Raw genomic sequence first — 21,828 nt, 5'->3', positions numbered from 1 at the left:
TACAAAGTATTGTTATCAATACTCTTTTCTTTGTCATATTTTCTGATTCTAAGTGTAGTCTAGATGACAAATATCTAATGTCGTCTGTATTCAGATATGTAATGCAGTTGCAGTGGCCAAAATTATGAATGCAGTTCTGATTTTGCCAGTTTTAAAGCAAGATCAAATATGGAAAGATCAAACGTAAGATTTGTCATATTTTTCTGTTACCATTCAGTATTCTGATTCTTTGCAGTTTGATATATCTGTGCAATCTAGAAATACAGGTTTACCTGTTTACCTTTTCTTCCAGTTATCACCATTTAAATCACCTATTGATACCACTAAAGTGATTTTAGCAAGAGTTTATTAATGAAGATTTTTTTTTTTGCTGAAGGCTTGAACACGAAGATAAGGTCAAAAAAACTTTATCAAGGATTTCTCTGTTATTTTAGTTTGGAAACTAATGTGAAGTGAACATGTTCTTCTCAGAATTGCCGATGACATCAGGAGAGTTAATTCCATCAGAATGCTCAGTGCATTAACTTTTTACAAGTCCTATTATTTTGGATAATGTCGATGCAAAAATGTGTTGTGATTGGTTCTTTGAGGATGCTTGCTTCATGAGCCCCATTTTTGGTCAGGAACTCATGATCTGTTGTTTTTAATGGTGGACCAATTGTCAATCCCTGATTTTAGGTTTTGCTATCACACACTACACAATTTGACTTGCAAGTACTTTAGTTGTCCTTAGGAATTTTTGATACTTCTACATACCCCAACAGGTTGCTTAGGGAAATTGAGTAGGGTACTGTCTTTCTGAGTACCATCTTTCACTTGATTTGTGTAATCGAGGCATTGGAACACATCCTCTATCATGAATTTCTGACATTATTATTTTAAATAGTTTTTGTTTAGGCTGTCTTCAAGTTGAAGCTAAACCTCTATAGTTGCTTCCAGTTTACGATCTTATTCCTTTCTTTATAACCTTACTGACCCACTCAAGTTTTTTCTGACACTGTGAGGGAATATGGTTTAAGTTGTTGACTCCTTTCCCTTCAACTATTAGCTCCTCTTTCTTGGGCCATCAAACTCCATTAGCTCCTTTCCTTCAGTTTCTTACAAGTTATTGCCCCTTAATCAATCAAATTGTTGTCTCTACCACATCCTTAGAGACGAATGGTAGAAGTCGTCACCTCAACTATTTATCCATGTTTTTGTTGGCATGCTTTACTGTGAGTGTGGGATGGGCCAGCTGGCCAGGTCCTATGGGACTTTGGCAATGTCATGCTTTGGGAGCATGCCACTCTTTAAAACCGGTTCACATGGTGCCCACTTATATCAATTTTAGAAGAGAAGGTCCATAGTAATATATGTATTGTTTGTCAACCAACTTGCGTGAAGGCTTCTATAATAGCAACCATGAATGCACTTGTGTGAGTCCATTCATGCATTACTCACCCTTCTACTAGACCACAAGTTAATTCAGATTTAAAAAGCAATTGAAAAGGAAACCAGCATCAACCAATTACCTCTACTAGTATCTTTTATTCCCTCGTAATATCTGAACAATCTTGCCTATCCAAGTTACCTCTTCCTCACTACGATGCTTCATCTCTAAATGCCGGACGATACCATGCTCACTTGTAAAGCTGCTTGCTTCAATGCGCTCTAGGCCATCTCATTCTGTCATAACTCGATCCCATGGTAGTGGCTTCGACGAGTTGAGGTTTGAACCTTAGTGGTGGTGGCTCTTTGGATTGACAATGGTCATTGCTTAAGCAATTAAAGATTGATTTCCATCAACAGCATCGGCAATTAAGCTTGAAATTATGGACAAGATTATGGCCTGTATCTCCAAACTTCAGAATATGCCATGATTAAGTTCTCTTGTCACACCTAGTGCTTGAATGGGGTCTCTGGCATGAACTGCCATTCCATACTCATTGCTTCGGCAGCTTCACAAGCAGATAATTCATGACAAGGCTTGAATTATCTGCTTGTTCAAGAACAATTGTTGCAGGTAAACTCGTGGAACAATTGATGGAATCAAAGGGATGAGTTCTTAGTAAACTCGTGGGCAAAAGTTTTCAAGGATCCTTGGCTGCTTGTTCAAGAACAATTTTTGCAGGTAAAAGCCTTTCATATGATCATGATGATCTCAGCATCTCCTCTTTATATGGTGTTATGGACCAGATCTGGAACGATCCGTCTATAGGATGATTATGAAAATTTCGGTGGTAGTAGCCTCACGAGATAGGGTTCTAATGGCTTTAGTTTCACGTCAATCGGATATCTAGATGGAAAGATATAATTAAAATAGTGGAACAAGGTCAGAATGAGACAGAGTAGTAAATATCCGACATTGCGACTCTCATCAGAGGGTGGCGGACGGCCAAGGGTGGTGGTTGACGGTTGTAGGATAGGGTGGCTGCTGGAGGTGATGGTGGCTATGGGTTGGAGATAGAACTAGAGTTTATAACTTAGATTTACTCCTAGAAAGATAACGACGATCTAACGGCTACGGTAAAAGATAAGGACGATAAGTAATGTAAGGTAAATAAACTTAACTTAACTCAATATTCCTTCCAATCAATTTCATGCCTAAACAAAGAAGCCCAACCTCTTTATATATAAAGGTCGGGTACAATAAGTCCTACTCGGACTAGCCCTAAAGGCTTATTCGATTCGAACTAGGACTTGCCTTAGAATAACTCTAAAGACTTATACGACTCGAACTAGGACTTGCCTTAGAGGCTTACATGACTTAATTGAACTTGCCTTAGTGGTTTACATGATTTAACTAGACTTGCTTTAAGTGCTTATATAAGAGATAAACATGACTTAGTTGAATCAGCCTTCCTTATCATTTTTGGAATGATTCTTTGTTCTGCCACCAATAGAGTTCGAATTTGGAGAAACTTTGAATACGGAAGTTATAGATCAGGACGTCTTTGATCTTCTCCAAGTGGTTTCATAACATTTGATCATCTGTGGAATATGCTTCGAATATTTTCTCGAAACTGCGCATAGCTGAATTAGTTAACTAACAAATTCTAACCTAATAAGACTCTAATTAAAGCAATTAAGCAGATAAGATAACTATACTCAATCCATTGAGCCCAATCTCTCCTTGATGTGATCCGATCTAACCCAGTTCGCATCACATGGAGAGGAGTTTAAATGATTTTTGCTCCTTGATTTGATGTTCTCTGGCAATGCCAAAGATGATAGGAAGTGTAAGGATTGAGGCGTTACAAGTCAGACCCTATCATTATGGTTGTTGAATTTGCAGCATCTGGCATCCGGACGCTTCTTAACAGCGCTCACAGTTGGCCTCCAGCTTCCACTACCCCAAGCTTTGTCATGGAAGTTCATTGTTCAATTGATTTCCAATAGTATCCGGTGTTACAAGGAAAGTTCAAAGATATTCATCAATAGAGGCTGATCATTAAGCACTGAGGTCAATGAGCATTCTCATGGGCTAGTTCTTGCGCCGTTTATCCAATCACCACTCAAATCTAGCATTCTATTCATTAGGGGGCTGCAACTTTACGAGGCACTCAAAGTCTTCTGATGTTTGGAGATGAAGCGTCGTGCGATGCCACAATTGCTTCCTTTCTATGTTAATTGATTGGACCAAAATTGGAACCCATCAGACAAAGAACATCAATTTGGTCATATCAATGATGGTTTCTACATCACTTTCTGTATTCATGAGGGGTGATGTGGATCGGTAAGGTTGTTTGTATACATAAGAGGAGAATGATAATAGGGTAGGCAAGCAATCGATATTGCTCAATGATCAGTCTAATAAGAGGGCGAATAATGCAATAAATCCACTCGCGCAAATGCATTTGGCATTTACTTGGTGAAAAGAGTAAGATGAGAAAATAAATATTAAATGTAAACATGTAAGATTGAAAGCAAACAGAGCGAAAAAGGATTCACTAGATTGTTGGTTTACTTCAATGTACTTCAAGTATACAAGTCTAGGCTAGTAAATCTCGGTTAGATAGTGTCAACTTTACTAATATTTTTCTACTTTGCTTCACTTTATCTGGTTTTGCACCTACTTAATGTTTTTATAACATAATATGCCACAAAAGCTAAGATAAAATATTACTGTCGAAAAAGACTGATACTGCCATGAGTAATTAGGAATGGAGCACATGAGTAGGTTAAGTAATTTATATTTAGGTTTATGCAGAAATGATATAACTCTAGGACAGTCAACTGCCATTAGTCTTTTCCTATTCAGTTCCGATTTTCCATTATGATTTCCTTTGTCTTATCATTCATTTGTTTAATGCCTATATATCTGCTAACAGGGTTATTACTTCATCTTTGTCATGTGCAGGAAGCTTGAAGATATATTTGATGTAGATCACTTTATTGACTATTTGAAGGATGATGTGCATATTGTTCGCGACATTCCTAGCTGGTTTACAGAAAAAACAGAACTTTTCACCAGTATAAAGTTAGTGGTCCTATATCATTTTTTAATCTCTACTTTCTTCTGCATTTACATTTTCTAGGCAAGCTGCTTTTAAGTATTGTTGATCAAATGGCTTCTGTTGATTTCTAGAAATAATGGCTACTCGATAACATCCTAAAGAAATTTAGATATTAAGTCCTTGGCTTTGGTTGAAATTATTTAAATTTGTCACTTCTTGAATTTTGTATTTTATGGACAACTATAAATAGAAAATACATTAGTAGCTGAGTTAGTTTTAACCGGACTCCTATGTATAGAGTTAGGTGGATCATCTATTAGTGAACAAATTCGTAATCAAGTTTTGAAGGGAAATTGATATGTTCCTTGACAAACTTCAGATTCATGAAAATCAAAATATTTTGTTTACGAAGTCTTCGTTATATCGTCTTTCTAGTTCTATGTTGATTGTTTATGTCACGACCCGAAATAAGAATCATGACCGGCCATGCATCTCAATATGCTTGAGATATACGAAGCCTTAATAATAACTTTCTACGAGTACGATGGTAATTAAATAAATAAAATGAATATCTACTTTATTAAAATTTAAAACTAATTGCAATAAAGATAAAACAATGTTATTATTTTTGAGTCTCTAACGAAATAAATAAATCTTCTAATCTAAAGCATAAAATCTAAAATAGTAGAAAAGTAAATAGGTGAATTCTAAGTGGAGGTGGAGTCCGGGTACATCTCGCTCAGTCGCCCCGCTGACTATTACCTGAGATAGATAAATAAATACAAAAAAAAAATCCATGAGCTAACAACTATAGCCGAAAAAATGATATGTATCGGCTGTATCAGCCGTATCGGCTGTCAGCCGCCTGTATCGGATCGGACTATTTTAATTAAATAAAATTCTAAATATTATTAAAAATGTTGAGAAATTTTTAAAAATTTAGAAAAAATTATAAGAAAATAAGAAATAATAATTACTCACATATAAAGCCTAAAAAGTAAAAATCTCTTTTTTTCCTTCTCTTCTTTTCTATCCCTCTAACTGTTAGTCTAAAGTATTCATTCTCTCCCATATTCTTTTTTTCTATCTTTTTCTTTCTCTCTTTTTCTCACCATTTTTTTTAATCTTTCCCTCTCCCTCACTCTCTCTTCCTTTTTTCCTCTCTCATACCCTTTTTTTTTTATCTTTCCCTCTCCCTCACTCTCTCTTCCTTTTTCCATCTCTCTCTCATACCCTCTTTTTTTTTTTAATCTTTCCCTCTCTCTCTCTCTCTCTCTCTCTCTCTCCCTCTCTCCCTCTCCCTTTCTCTCCCTCACTCTCCCTTCCTCTTTTTCTCTCTCTCTCTCTCTCCCTCTCTCTCTCTAGCCGCCGACGACGCAGTAGTTGTTAGGCTGCTTCGCCGTCAACAAAGGCGAGCTCTGTCACTGCGGTGGCTTCTTGCGGCCACTGCGGCAAAGTAAAGCCGGGTGGTTTCGGCTTGGATCGGTCGATCCCACTCGGGATCGGCCGAAACTCGAATCCTTGAAAATAAAACTAAAAGCAGCAATATCCATAACAATATGCAATAGGCATGCTCTTTAAATAATAACAATGATAACAATAGAGAGAATCACAACTTATAACCTTGCACGGTTTCAACATATAAACATTTTTTCAATATTTATACTGTCAAATGACTCAATGGGTCTAAACCCTGTGGATCCACATTAACTAGAAGTCACCTCGAGATGACGCTCGGGACTTTTCTTCATAGCTGATCCAGTTAGGGTCATCAGATGGTATCACTATGTGATCAATACATTCTGTCTTTTCCACTAACCGTTGAGAGAAGTTAGAGTCACCTAAGAATTTCTCATTCATCATAGGACTGTTCTCTAATCCCGCCAGACTCACCTAAGAAAGTCACCGCAGTGATCTGACTTAGGACTTTCTTCTGGACTTTCAGATAGACTTGAGTCACCACGAAAAATCACAAGCGATTTATACCGGGACTATTATCAAAGTCGTACCAAATGCTAGTCTCGTTTTTCTTTTCACAATTTTCAATATTTGCACAAAGTATAGTGATGCACTGGGTATGATGATTAAATGCACACAGAAAAATGTAACAATTAAATTTGCACGTACGGATGAAAATAATAATTTCGCACAGAAAATTTACATGGTCCGACAATGGTACGAAATATAACAAAATAAATATATAAGTGAACCCACTCACCTTGAGTCTAAGCAAGATAGCTGAATCTCAAATCCCTAGCTCACGTGCTAAAAATCACCACCTTTAATAATAACAATGATATTTTTAATTAAAAAAAATATAAAAATATTCCTACAATTTAACTAAAAAAAATTAATAATTTAGGCCAAAATAAGCCCAAATCAGTTGGGCTGGACTGCAATTGGCTCGTAACCCAACCAACCCACACTTAAATGGATTGGGCCCAAGGCCCAATTCAATTAACTAATGGAACCGGGTCGGGTTCCTTGGATTCAGATCCAACCCGACCCGAATCCAACAACTTAAATGGATTGGGCCCAAAGCCCAATCCAATTAACTAATGGAACCGGGTCGGGTTCCTTGGATTCGGATCCAACTCGACCCGAATCCAATCACTTGATGGGAGAAGGCCAGACTTGCGTTGCCCGAGTCTGTCTTCTCTAAGCCGGAGAGAGAGAGAGAGAGAGAGAGAGAGAGAGAGAGGAAAAGAGAGAGGAAAAGAGAAAGAAGAATACGCTGGCGGCCACCGCGGCGACGATTCGCCGGCCGCACCCTCAGCTCCCCAACACCCACACGGTGCCGCCGTCCTCGCGAGGTGGAGGAGAACCCGCGAATGGCGATCGATCCCAAGGTTGACGGCGACCGGAGCCACGAGGGCTCCAACGGTGAACGCCCACGGCACGAGGCCAACGGCAAGATACTTTCAGATGGAGCGGCAGCGACCCAAAGCCGCCGGCCGACCTAATTTGTCGGCGAAGCCGAAGAAGCCCCAAATTTAGGTATTTTCGTTTTACCTTAATAAACTGAAATTAATTTTGAGCGGGTGGGAGAGGGCTTACCAAGGAGTCACATGGTGGTCTCCGGCGGCGCTTCGGCAGGCCGATTCTGCGGCGTGACTCAGTCGGTGAGGAAGAAGGCAAAAGAGGGGAGGAAGAAGAGAGAGAAGAGACTGAGGTGGTTAAGCAGAGAGAGAGAGAGAGAGAGATAGATTAGGATTTTTAATTTATAGATTAAAGATCCCGAATCTGAATTGGATTCGGCGAGATCTTCCGCTGGCTTTGTCGCGCGCCGGAGAGGGAAAGGGGAGGGGCTGCACGTGTAGAGCATGTGCACCCTCCTCTCTCAACCCCTGATCATCATTTTTATTTTTTCTTATTCTTACAATTTATTTCTATCTTCCCTTAATTTACATGTGAAGAAGATGTAGATTGTATAGTTCTCCTCTTCGCTAGGATAATAATATTTAAGTAAAATTGATAAACATTCTTGGTGTAGATCTGCCAAATACAGATGATTGCATCAGGTTATTGAGTATTGACTATGTACTACGGCAGCATACTGATGTTGTAATCACTTATCATTTGGAACATTTTCAGTGCACAATAATTCTTTTTCTTGGTTGTCCTCCAGAATTTATGTATTCAGTTACAAAAATTTCTATAATCAATTTTTTGTTGATAGTATTGGGGTTCTGGTACTATTGATAGAATATCAGTTCAATTGTGTCGAACAGAGAAACTACCCTGTTAAGATTGTTTATCTTCTCACCAGTAATTCTGTTAGGGATATCTTTATGTGCTGATGTTATTTTTTTTGTTTTCTCAAAATTCAACTGTGATTACATCTATTCTTCTGTCCCATGCTATCTGCAATGTCCTCAACATGTGATATTGGCAATACAGACTATTGTCCCTTTTCATTCACTTGTTTGGTTAAAGTTATGTAGGATAGGCCAAAAAAGCTTTATTTGGCATCAATACTAGGTCCAATCAGGTTGTCACTGTTTAACTAAATTTCCTAAATGGAGTATTCATGCATTTTTAATATTTGTAAATCAGACCATACATTTTATAAAATACTTGCTGAACACTTCCTTGTTATTAGATCTTTTAAAAGACGGTCAAGGTGGTAGCTTCAAGTGTCACGACTCGAAATCGGAATCATGACCGGCCGTGTACCTCAATACACTTGAAATATATAAAGCCTAAATTAATTATCTAAGTCCACAACTCAATAATTAATATGAACATCTAACTTCAATAAATATAATCCGACAATAATTAAAATTTAAAAATGATCAATGTTACCACTAATGTCTAATCAAACTGAATTAACATTTAGTTTAAAACATAAAGACCAATATAACTGAAAGATAAAAAGGGTAGATCCTAAGTGGAGGTAGAGTTCTGATGCATCTTGCTCAGTCTCTATGTTGGTCAGTACTTAAAATATTAGAAAAGGGAAATTTATGAGACAACTACTATACCTTAGTGAGTGGAATCCACTCAAAAGCCAAACAAATCCAAATCCATAAGCATAATTTTGATTAAATCCAAGTCCAACGATATAAAATACAATTTCACTAAGCGTGCTTGTATCAACAATAATAATACGACATAAATAATAACAATGAAAATTATCTCATACATCTTTGGTACTAATAACCAAGGTTCTAAAAATCGGTATCGGGATTAGGATCGACCGTCCGAAAAAACGATACGTATCGGCCGTCCGGAAAAATGATACGTATCGGCCATATCGGTCGCCTGTATCGGATCGGACTATTTTAATTAAATAAAATTCTAAACATTATTAAAAATTTAGAAAAAATTATAAGAAAATAAGAAATAATAATTACTTACATATAAAGCCTAAAAAGTAAAAATCTCTCTTCCTCTCTCTCTTCTTTCCTATCACTCTAACTATTAGTCTGAAGTATCTATTCTTTCCTACACTTTCTTTTTTTTCTATCTTTCTCTCTTTTTTTTTTTTATCTTTCCCTCTCCCTTACTCTCTCTTCCTTTTTCTCTCTCTCTCACCCTCTTTTTTTTTTATCTTTCCCTCTCCCTCACTCTCTTCCTTTTTCCCTCTCTCTCTCTCCCTTTCTCTCTCTTTCTCTTTTCCTCTCTCTCCCTCTCTCTCTCTAGCTGCTGCTATCAGCAGTTGCAGCTATAGCCGATCCCGATCTGTTTCGGCCGATCCCACTCGGGATCGGCTGAAACTGGAAACTATGCTAATAACAAAATTTCTCTCAATATTAATAATGTCATTTGTCTCACTTGGGTCAATACCCTGTGGATCCGCATTAACTATAAATTATCTTGAGATGACACTTGGGTCTTTTTGTCATAGCTGATCTGGTTATGGTCACCAAGAGGTGTCACTATGTGATAAAACATCCTATCTATTTCACTAACCGTTGAGAGAGATTAGAGTTGCCTCAGAAAATTTTTCGATCTAACTTGGGACTATTTCCTAACTTTGCCATAGTCACCTGAGAAAGTCAACGTAATGATCTAAAATAGTACTTTCACTGAACTTTTAGGTAGACCTGACTCACCACAGAAAGTCATAGACGATCTATGTCGGGACTGTTCTCTAAGCCATACAAAATATTAGTTATTTCCACTAATATTCTTGGTTATTAAAATTGTTACTTTACATGAAATATAGCAATGCACTGAATCATATATTTTGCATACAGGAATATAATAATAAAATTGCACAAAGAAATATGTGATCTGATTAAGATAACATGAAATACAAGACGAATAAATATGTGAGTGGATTTACTCACTTGAGTATTGGTGAAAAGACTAAAATCTCTAGTTCACGCGTTATAGTAAATCACCACCTTTAATAATAACATATTTTAATTTTATCAGTATCATTGATTTCTAAAATTTAAACTAACTAATTATTAAACTGGGTTACTTCAAACCTAAGGCTTGGTTTGGGCTGCAATTGTCTTGTAGTCCATTCAAGCCAATATATGGAATAGGTCCAAGGCCTAAGACCCAAAATTCGCGAGTTGGGCTGTGATTAGCCCGCAGCCCACCCAAACCCTAAATAGTGGTTTGGGCTTAGGACCCCCAACCCACAATTTTTTATGGACTGGGCTGCGGGCTAACCCACGGCCCCTAAACTAATAATTCGGGTTGGGTTGGACTTGAAATCCAAACCCAAACCCACAATAAAAAAAAGGGGAAAGCTTGGTTGAACTTGAGCTTACCATCCACGATGAGTCCTTTGATGATGGTAGAAGATCGCCGGCAATCTCTGTTGTCGGTAGTTCGTCGACCGACCGACGTCTCTCTGATGACCTTAAGGACTCGAACAAGGAGAGGATGGATCCCCATGGTGACCAATGGTGGGAAGGACCCCAAACATGGTCGACAATGATCTGAGCCACGAGGGCTCCAAAAGAAGGCACCTACAGCTCAAGGCCAATACTGTGAAGCTTCCGGTGACGGAGTTACAATGACCCAAAGCTTTTGGTCAACGTATTTCGCCAATGAAGTTGGGAACACCAACTTAGGTATTTATAATATAACCTATTAAATTTTAATTAAATTTGAGAGGTGGAGAAAACTAACCAGTGAGAAGAGTGGTGGACTCTAATTACTTCGGTGGTGCTTCGATGGTGCTCCGCTGGTCCGCTCCCACAAGTGGTTCTGACAGTAAATAAAAGAAGAAGAAGAAGAAGAAGATGAGAGGAGGGGGGAGGAGAGAGAGAGGACAGGGAAGAAGGTGAAATTAGGGTTTTTTTATTTATAGAGAGAGATTGAATTTTGATTTCGATTTGGATAAATGGGTGCCTAGGCATACTCCCGTCTATGTGTAAGGCGGGTTGAGTCTAGGTGCTCACATAGGCAGTTAAATGGGTGCCTAGGCATCAAGTCAGGCATTAGATTATTAGGCAGTTTTTGAACTTGTTAACAATTCTAGTACAAGTGTTGAAATATAAAGTAGTATTCCTACTTGGTCTTGAAACTTTCCTATCTCAAGTTGTAAAGGTTTCCTAATTCCTACTAAATGATTGTTTTTGCCATAGTTTTATTATTCCTCATCTTCTTTCTTCTATTCTTGTAAGGATTAGTAACGGCAACCATTACTACTCTTGCAATGGCAATGATGACCATTTCTGCTATGCATGGAACAACAAGTTTTCTTGTGGATACATATGAATATCTTAATATTTCATAGCTTTTGTGTCATATGACTGCCTTATTTTAGGCGCCTGCCTAGGCACCTGTTTAACACCTAGGTGCTAGGTAACCCCTTGGAGTAAACCTGAAATATGTGAAAGGGTAGGGTATTAAATACAAATATTCTTGGATAAAAGTTCTTATGAAAGAAGCTATTGCCTTATCTTTATTTATTTTTGTTATTAACTTATTATCTTGACCTTAATCATGTAACTAGGTAGTCTTGTGATAATCAGACAACTATGCCCTTGTGGTTCTGTAAATCCTTTTACTGCTGCCTGTCTTGTCCTTTATGCAGGTCGTTTGATATAACTTCTGCCTTTGATAACTTCTGTTTCTCTACCTAGAGAGATGGTACTGTTGTCTTTAGTCATATGATACTGCTTGCGTATTGATATTATACTATTTATAACTTGTAGAATGTTTTCAGCACGCAAGTATTGAAGTGCCGTCTCACTACACAAGACTTCCATTATCCTAAGGCTAAGCTTAGGCTGGATAAGAGGCCAAGTCTTTTCGATGTATAAGGCACTTGGCCTATACAGGAATTGAACAAATGGAGATAACCATTCCTGTAGCAATGACCATAAATCGGCCAATTCCTTTGCTTGCAAGTGCTATATTCTTGGCTCACCCATTCTTAATTCCTCCACAACATTTGTGTTGTATTGAATTCAACACCTCCTGATTGAGGCTAGTCCCTCCAACCGTGTGGAGTGGTTGGGGTATATCTTAATATGAAGAGATGATGCCATCAAGTTCACCAGTTATCATTCCTATATGCTTTTACAAATTCAAGGTAAAACATTATGTGCTGTTGCTTGGTGCATGGCTGCCAAGAATGTTGTATCTGCCTAATGGAAGGATTTTAAATTGAGATTGCATCTTCTACCCCCTGCATTCCACCAAGTACTTTAGATTCATGCATCAGTATCTGAGATGTCAAGAATGCCTAGAGTTAGCTCATGGCTTATAGCATATTACATTATTTTGTACCGCTATATTTTAAATTATTGTAAATGAGATAAGCAGGCTCCAAAGAGTTTAATGAGGAACCTATAGTCATCTGGTGAGACTGGAGTTACTCTATTGGCTAGTCTCTATCAGCAAAATGATAGGTTGGGTTCTCTCATATATGTGTATATTTACTCTCAATTTTTATGTTTCGACTATTTCTCCCTTTTTATTGAATTGTTATTCCTTGCTCTTCAAAAGACAAACATCATATTTGGGCTAGGATTTGATAAGTGATTACTAGTTGTGGATGATCTGAAACCATCTTTCAGCTCGGTTTATTATTTTTTCCTTTTTTCTCCTGTTATTACTTTAACTTTCTATGCTCGCTAAAGTTGACTGTTCCAAATTGGCGGACAAACTGCATTGTTTATGATTTTGTATTGAATCTGTGATGTTTCTGTGACAGGCGAACTGTGAAAAACATACCAAAATATGCATCTGCACAATTCTATATTGACAATGTACTTCCAAGGATCAAAGAGAAGAAGATAATGTCTCTAAAGCCCTTCGTCGATAGACTAGGGTAATTCCAATAAAACTGGAAGTAAAATTTGTACCATCTTTTCTGCCTTTTTATCACCTATTGATTTATGTGTTCTAACTTAAATTACAATGCAAATAATATACATTTTGCATTGTGGGTCTTTAATCTCATAATAGTATCATTGTAAGCTACCTGTATTCCTGTTGTTCCAGTGACCTGATACCTGATCTTAATGGTAACTGTTTTTCAGGTATGATAATGTTCCAACTGAAATAAACAGGCTTAGGTGCAGGGTCAATTATCATGCTTTAAAATTTCTACCTGAGATTGAAGAGATGTCAGATAAATTAGCAGCAAGGATGCGGAACCGCACTGGCAGTTTGAACCCATACATGTAAACTTTAATAGGCTATCTTCCATTTAACTTGTGTTGACATATCACTGATCGAGAAACTTGCATACCACTTCCCTATGTCATGCTCCTCTTTCTAACAGGGCACTTCATTTGAGATTTGAGAAGGGGATGGTTGGCCTTTCTTTCTGTGATTTTGTTGGAACAAGAGAGGAGAAAGCAATGATGGCTGCCTACAGACAGAAGGAATGGCCAAGACGGTACAAGGTGCTAAGAACTGAATTATACAGAGATGACATGATAATCTTGCATCCTAAAGAAACAAGGACAATTAGCATGGGTCTAACTTGCTGTTATTCTGATGCACTTGCATGCAGAATGGATCTCACCTTTGGCAGCTAGCCCTACAGAAGAGAAAGGAAGGACGCTGCCCTCTTGAGCCTGGAGAGGTGGCTGTTATTCTGCGGGCAATGGGATACCCTAAAGAAACACAGATATATGTTGCTTCTGGGCAGGTGTATGGTGGAAAGAATAGAATGGCACCTCTTAGGAATATGTTTCCCAATCTGGTAAATATTTTCCTTTACCATCTAGCACATCATGTCACATTATGTTAATTGTGATCAAATAAACCATGTCAAATTAAATTTTCAACTATGCTTTGTACTTCCTTTCACAGTGAAGTCCAGCCAATTCTTGGTCTTCTTGTTTGGAGAGGCCTTCTCTATTTCTCGAGTTCTGATTGTTTGTCTGGTGTAGCACTTCTAACTGAACCGTTTCTGTAGCTCAAACTAAACATCCTATTCAGGCCCTTATCTTGTAGTATTCTGCTTTGTTCCAAATTCAAGCCTTCAGATATATAAAAATAGTAAACGATTGGGATTAGGCTGCTTGGAAAATCATATATTGTGTAAGTATTCAGAAGGATCTGATGGATGCCATAATGGACTTCCATAAACAATTATTTATTCTTTTTCCTTTTCTTTCACTTTTCTTATCACAAGGATGATTTCTCCTCTTGTTTTCTGGTGATTGCAGGTAACTAAGGAAGAATTAGCAAGCAAAGAGGAAATTGACCATTTTAGGAAGCATGTAACCAGCTTAGCTGCATTGGATTTCTTAGTCTGCTTGAAGTCGGATGTGTTTGTCATGACTCATGGTGGCAATTTTGCAAAGCTGATTATAGGAGCTCGTCGCTACATGGGGCATCGGCTGAAGTCCATCAAGCCTGATAAGGGGCTTATGTCCAAATCTTTTGGGGACCCCTACATGGGATGGGCAGCCTTCGTGGAGGATGTGATAATTAGCCATCAGACAAGGACTGGTCTTCCAGAAGAGACATTCCCAAACTATGATCTTTGGGAGAACCCTCTCACTCCATGCATGTGTAGAGCTTGAGTAGTACTAGTTCGTCCTTTTCTTTACCTTTTGTCCATATATTCTAATGGTGTATCGTTAGGGGGTTTCCCATATTTTCTTCCACTTCGATTTATTGCCTTTTTGCTGATCGTGTTCACCAAACTTTGAATTTAGTTTCATATTAGGTAGGCAATAGTTTTATTGCTATGGTAATGGAATTAGCTTTTGATGAATGATCTATAATAGTTCCTCATATGGTGATCGAATATTTCTTTTATGAGTTACTTAAGGAATCTACATTGGAGGGGTTGACATTCCTACATATCAGTTGTGAAACAGTAGGAAGATTCAGCCATTCAGGAAGTGAACTATAGATCTAAATTGTACATCGTGTTTAGCTGCATTTGGTCTGGTAGGGTTGATGTGCTATATCTTGTTCTCCACTCATTGGAGGTTGTGGTCCAAAATATTTGTTCCAAATTTACCTTGCCTCCTTTTATTTTTTATTTGTTGCTCAGCTGCCCAATGTTTTAAACCGAAATTATTGCTTCCAAATTGTACCCTGAAAGCATACTTAATGTACTGAGAGGAAGCAAGATACAGATGAGCACGAGGGATGGAAAATAGAGAAGCAGAGCTAAAGCAGATACTCTTACACCTTCATACGTGTATGCTTTGAGTGGTGAGCTTCCCTATTCTAGACTCCTTAAAATGCTTGGAAATAGCTAAAACAGTATACTTGATGCCAGCAGGAATAGATTTTGAGTGACATATCCATGTCGAAGACAGCAATAGGTGAAGGCGGCATATAGGAACAAGCCCTGACGCAGGGTAGGTGAGCAGAGAAACCACCCACCATCTCCCTTCCGCGAAGGGAATGACTTTGATCTTTCTCCTCTTTGTTCTCTTCACGCAAGGAAGAGTTGATCACCATTGTACACATCAGATGCCTTTTCTTACCACTCGTAGTAGTGTTCCTCTTTTATGTTATGCAATCTACTACGAAATGAGTACCCTCACCATTCTTTTATAATATGTAGTTCTCTTCACCCTCTTTTCACTCTACTTCGTCTCGCATGGAATGGTTCACTTCACTTCAGAAGCCCGAAGTCACCTACCACCCATTAGTTGTCATATCTTTCTCTTTATGCCCTCAGAAAAGTATTCCAAGATTGGGAATAAAATCTTTGGCATTGGTGGCAACATTACTTAGGATTCTTTAATAGAACAAAGCATTATGTAGGACTCCTTTCAGGCCCATTTCAGGCCCATTACATATCCACAACTTTTTTAAACTTCAAACTAGGATTATAGCGATCAACATCTATATAAGTTCTCAGGACTCGGTTTGTAAGTCAGAAGGTCAAGGCGGTGTTGGAGTTCTTAATCTGAGGCAGCAAAACTCGAGCTTTTAGAAAAATGGTTGTGGAAGTTACTTGGGGACAAATGATTTTTCCCTTTTGGAGGGTCCTTGTCTTATCTTATTCTCCTCATCAAAGATGTGTGCCTTTAAGGAGAAGGCTTACTTCCTCTGAAACCTCTCTTCAGACCTTCCCTGCAGCCTTCAAGCAGAATTGGCTTTGCTCGAGCTCAAGATGAGCCTAACAATATGAGCTTGGCTCTGCTCACTAAGATTATCGAGCTAGCTAAGTTTGCTTGGTTTTTCAAAAAAAATTATTGCATATTTACTTTATAACTACAATAATACAATCTTTTGAGGGGGTATATATAAAGATGATTCCTAGATTTTTATTTCCCGATGTGGGACTAATATATTGTCTTACATTAAAATTATACATCGAGCTAATTTGGGGCAAGCTCGAGCGAGCTGTTTAGCTCAGCTTGGCTTGATTAGTTTTTCGAGCTAGAAAATCTAGCTCGGCTTAGCTCATATAGAGCTCGAGTGAGCTGTTTAGCTCAGCTTGGCTTGATTAGTTTTTTGAGCTAGAAAATCTAGCTCGGCTTAGCTCATATAGAGCTCGAGCATAGTTCGAGCTTATCTCACGAGCCTCCTGAGCTAGACCATTTTTAACGACCCTATCTTCAAGACAAAAGAAGGACAAACCTTGTGGTCATGGAGGGACTTGCTAGATTGGGTACTAGACATCCTTCCCTTGCCTCAAAGTTCAAACCATATTTCTTCACAGGAGATCACCGAGTTGGCCCATCTTTTGGTGGGGCAATGAATCTCCTCCGCCTATGATCAACTCGTTTGGCAGTTTACATGGAATGATATCTTTCACAATCAAATTTGTCTATAACTTAATTAATTTTTTAGCTCAAAGATCTTTTATTGCTAGGGGTGAAGATTGATTGTGTACGGATTGTATAGTAGTTGATTCATATTTGTATTCATATTTTTGGTCCCGATATGAATTTTGTTAGGCTCTGATACTAATTTGATAAGATCTGGAACCAAAGATAGGCTATGCTAAGATTCCTACAATATCTGAATTTATTATAGAAATCAGTCCGCGCAATCGAGGAATAATATTCATCAGATATTCTCCGGTAGACAGAAAATTACGAAACTAATTGAGTTGGATCTGTAACTTCCTAATCTACAATTTTCGTATTTACGCCCTTCACAGATTCGAACTGTAGCAGGGACGAAAACACGGAATAACATAGGTGATGGTGGTGGTGACGGGTGGAGTGGATGTTAGGGTTATGGATGGGTATGGAGATGAGGGTGGATTGTGGAAGTGATTAAGTAAAGTAGACGAAGGGAACGAAGTGGTCGAGATCCCAAAAAATAGGGGTGATTCAATAGACGAGGGAGATTAGAAGCGAGGAGAAACATTGCCAACGATAGAGGTGGAAGTATAGTGAAGAGGGAGGAGAGATGAGTCTAGAGAGAAGATAGGAGGCAAGAAATCAAGAATCCAATTCCATTATGAAGTTGGTTGCCATCCACATATTTATAGAGGCTAGCCAACAAATCCTAAAATAGTATGAAACCCTAATTCTAGAGGATTCCCGTCGATCGCATTCGAACGCGCCTGATCGCGTTCGAATGCACTCAAAAAGCCCCTTCTCTGGATTCGTGAACGCGACACTGGCGTTCACAAATCATTCGAACGCGGGCGTTCACAAACGCGTTCACAAGGCGTTCACAAACGCGGGCATTCATAAGGCGTTCACAAGCGTAAACAAGGTGTTCACAAGGGTTCACAAGCGTTCGAACGCGACTCCACCTGCATTCGAACGCGACCTACAGAAATTTTATTTTAATGAAAATAAACACATAATGCAATAAGAAAAGATCTTAACTAAGTGTATCAGCCCTCAAGGTGAAAAGTCAAGGAAACGCTCCAAGATATCAGTCTCCAACTCCCATGTCGCCTCATCAGATGGCTTGCCAAGCCACTCAACTAGAATCTCCATCTCTAATTTGGTACCATGTCATCGTCGGCGCCTAGCAAGTACTTGAACTGACTCCACGATCTCTATCTCCTCCAATGGCTCCGGTAGAACCAATCCAACAATCTCATGATCTTCAATGCGCTCTCTCAATAATGAAACATGAAAGACAGGGTGCACTCTCGACCCCTCCAGCAGCTCCAAACGATATGCAACCGGACCAATACGCTCCAACACCTGAATGCATCCGTAGTCCAGCATCAAACCGCTTCGATTCTCTAACTCGGGATGGCGCTCCGGATCATCCATCACCTCCTGCAATAATCTCAAAATATCTGGGTCAGATGTACATGCATACCTTAGCTCATCAAGGAAGGGAAAGGTAGGAGATTAATAGGCTGCAAGCTCGGCGGTATAGGGTTGGCGCGATAGTGCATTCGCCGCTCTATTTTCCATTCCCTTCTTGTATTGAATTTCATAATCATACCCCAGCAATTTTGTGACCCATCGCTGCTGTGCCAGAGTGTGTATGCGCTGTTCCATAAAGTATAGAAGGCTCCTTTGATAAGTTCAGATAATGAATCGTCTACCGATCAAATAAGGCCTCCACTTTGACACTACATGCAGAATTGCCACCATTTCTCTCTCATAAGTCGATAATTGCTGATATTTTTGTGATAAAGCCTTGCTAAGATAGGCAATAGGACGTCCTTCTTGCATTAGTACTTCTCTTATGCCAACACCTGATGCATCACACTCAACAATGAATTCTTTGGTGAAGTCCGGTAGCGCTAGAACGGGTGCTGGCGTCATTATTGTTTTTAATTTTTCAAAGGCTAAATTGGCTTCATCCATCCATCTAAAAGAGTCCTTATTCAACAAAGAAGTGAGAGGAGCAATGATCTTGCCATATCCAGCGACGAATTGACGATAATAACCAGTCAACCCCAAAAATCCTCTCAATCCGGTGGTAGTAGTAGGAATAGGCTAAGCAGTCATACATACAACCTTTTGAGGATCCGCCGCTACACCATCCACTGAAATGATGTGGCCTAAATACTCCACCTTCGGTACTCCCCATAGGCACTTGGACTTTTTGATCTTCAATTGGTTTTGTTCTAACAAATTCAGCACATTCTCCAAATGCCGCCAATTCTCCAATTCAATCCTACTATATACCAAAATATCGTCAAAAAATACCAAGACATACCTTCGTAAGAGAGGCCAAAATATATCATTCATGAGGCCTTAAAAGGTAGCTGGAGCATTGGTGAGACTAAAAAGCATCACTCGGAACTCATAATGCTCGTCCGGAGTTCGAAATGCAGTTTTGTGCACATCCACCGGGTGAACTCTAATTTGATAATACCCGGCCCTCAAGTTAAGCTTACTAAATATAGTCGCGCCTGCAAGCTCGTCCAGCAACTCCTTGATAATCGGAATAGGATACCGGTCCTTGACGGCAATAGCGTTTAGTATGAGCTATGACTTAGTTGTATAAGGTCTTGCTCTAACATCTCGGCTACCATCTTTGAGATAACTTCTTTTTGCACATGTGGATACTGATATGGCCTCACGTTCGCTGGTGAAGCCCTAGGTACAATCTCTATGCGATGGTCCGCCGCTCTCCTCGTGGCAACTCCTGCGGCTCCTCAAACAGTCCATAAAAGTTATCTAATATATTAGACAATTCAATGATAGTACCTGAACTCGTTTGAGGCTCATCTCCTGCTGGTCCTAACTGAAAAAAGATAGGCCAAATCATACGCACCAAGTAGCCCCACCATAGGCTGCATCGTAGGAATCGGCGAAGTCCGAACACCATCAAGCCGCACATCTTTGTTTCCTTGTTTATATTTCATCCACATGCTTCGAAAATCAAATGTGACGGGTCCCAAACTTTGTAACCACTGAGCACCAAGGACAATATCCGCTCCTCGTAGCGCCAACGGATATAAGTCCACAATGATGTCGTGTCCTTGCACCCGTATACCGACTCGACAACATAAGCTCTCCGCCCTAAGCTTCATGCCGTCTCCAATAGCAACGTCAAACCCCGTAGTTGGTTCAGCATCCAAACCTAATCTCCTCACTAGCCTCTCGTCTAGAAAGTTGTGTGTACTCCCCGAATCGATGAGGATGTGCACGCAATGCTTTCTAATGAGTCAGTCTACTCGTAACGTCCTCGACGCGAAAGTACCTGAATATGCATGCATCGATATTTCAGCTTGGATATCCTCCTCCATGCCCTCCTCCACAGTCTCCCCATGGGTCTCCTCTGGACACTCTCCATCATCAATTACCTCATCCTCCTCCTTAGGACCATCGATAAGCATCACGCTCCCGATCGGTTTAGAACACCGATGACCGGGGGTGAAACGCTCATCACATCGAAAGCAAAGGCCCCTCGCTCTTCGCTCCTCCACCTGGGCAGGTGTGAGAGTTCGAACGGGGGGTCTTGTGCTTCCTCTAACGTCGGAAGAAGGTCTCAAATGTGGTCGTGGTCTAGTAGTTGTAGCCGCTGTTTTTGAAACCGTAGAATTTCCAATCGACGTTCTAGGTGCAAACCGCCCATCTCGATTGCCCCAATTGGTTTTCACTACCATCTTTAGAGTCCTATGCTTTTGTTCCATCCTCACGACCTTCTCAAAAGCCTCATCAAGAGTTAGTAAAACACAAAGCACGAACATCCGCTTGTATCTCCTCTCGCAACCCTGAAATAAATATACTTATCAATGTACGTTCGTGCCACGGTGGCTCACAACGACTACTTACTCTTTCAAACTCAGCTTGGTACTCCAATATGATAGTCCTTTGAACCATCTTGCTTAATGTGGCAGCAAAATCTTCATATGCCGCTGTCCCAAATCTGCGTGTAATCCTTCTATAAAAATCAACCCATCCAGTAAATCCACCACCATGAATAATCGACCTATACTAATGCAATGCCGTTCCTTGGAGGTGGAAGCTTGCCATATGGACTTTTGCATCTTCCGCTGTACCTTGACAATCAAAATATTGTTCAACTTGAAACACCCAATCCGTTGGATTACCGCCTTGGAATTTTAGAAAGTCCAAGCATGCGGTTCTCCCCCGAATAGCATTGTCGAGTTCGTGAAAGATTCTTGGTTCAGGTCTAAACATTTGTGCATGTTAATCATCTTCTCTAAATCCTCGAGCACGTACATCACTATCTCTATAGGGATCAATCTCATCCTCATAGTGCCAGTCCTCCTCATCGATGAAGCGCACCGGTGCTGCAGGCCTCTCGGGTTCCACCACCGCCGGTCTTGGGTTTTGTAACGGATGTGGGGGATGATGTGAAGGCATAGGTAGGAGGGGATCATTGACACTCATATGACGCACCTAGACCTGTGGGGTATCGATTCTATGGAGTCTCACCGTTGGTCCTTCTTGAAACTCCGTTCGTCGTCGAGGAGATGATGAACCTAATCGATTCATGACATATTCCTTGAATTCATTATGATCCTTTTCTATGTTGTCAACTCTATGCAACAATGTTTGGAACATGCCCCTTAGTTCATCCATATTCGAACCCATGGACGTTGGTTGACTCGGTCCTACCGTGGTCGCTCCAAATGAATCGGCCT

At 39.6% G+C, this 21,828-nt stretch overlaps 1 protein-coding gene across 2 annotated transcripts in view; it reads left to right on the top strand.

Moving 5' to 3' along the window:
* LOC140799677 (protein PECTIC ARABINOGALACTAN SYNTHESIS-RELATED) overlaps positions 1-15,107 on the top strand; it is a 37,782-nt gene extending 22,675 nt beyond the window's left edge. Inside the window, exons 5-11 of one of the 2 annotated variants that reach the window (XM_073154094.1) lie at positions 95-183; positions 4,340-4,459; positions 13,066-13,182; positions 13,394-13,537; positions 13,639-13,762; positions 13,873-14,064; positions 14,534-15,107. In XM_073154094.1, coding sequence (XP_073010195.1) covers positions 95-183; positions 4,340-4,459; positions 13,066-13,182; positions 13,394-13,537; positions 13,639-13,762; positions 13,873-14,064; positions 14,534-14,893 — 1,146 coding nt within the window. In that variant the 3' untranslated portion in view covers positions 14,894-15,107. The remainder of the gene's footprint in view (positions 1-94; positions 184-4,339; positions 4,460-13,065; positions 13,183-13,393; positions 13,538-13,638; positions 13,763-13,872; positions 14,065-14,533) is intronic. The other variant, XM_073154095.1, reaches the window with a different exon arrangement.
* Positions 15,108-21,828: the final 6,721 nt, after the last annotated feature.

The sequence above is a fragment of the Typha latifolia genome, chromosome 13, assembly GCF_019914945.1.
Source record: "Typha latifolia isolate L0001 chromosome 13, TyphaL0001v2, whole genome shotgun sequence".
Taxonomy (NCBI): domain Eukaryota; kingdom Viridiplantae; phylum Streptophyta; class Magnoliopsida; order Poales; family Typhaceae; genus Typha; species Typha latifolia.
Note: the sequence above shows the minus strand (reverse complement) of the source record. Positions and strands in the feature narration are given on the sequence as shown.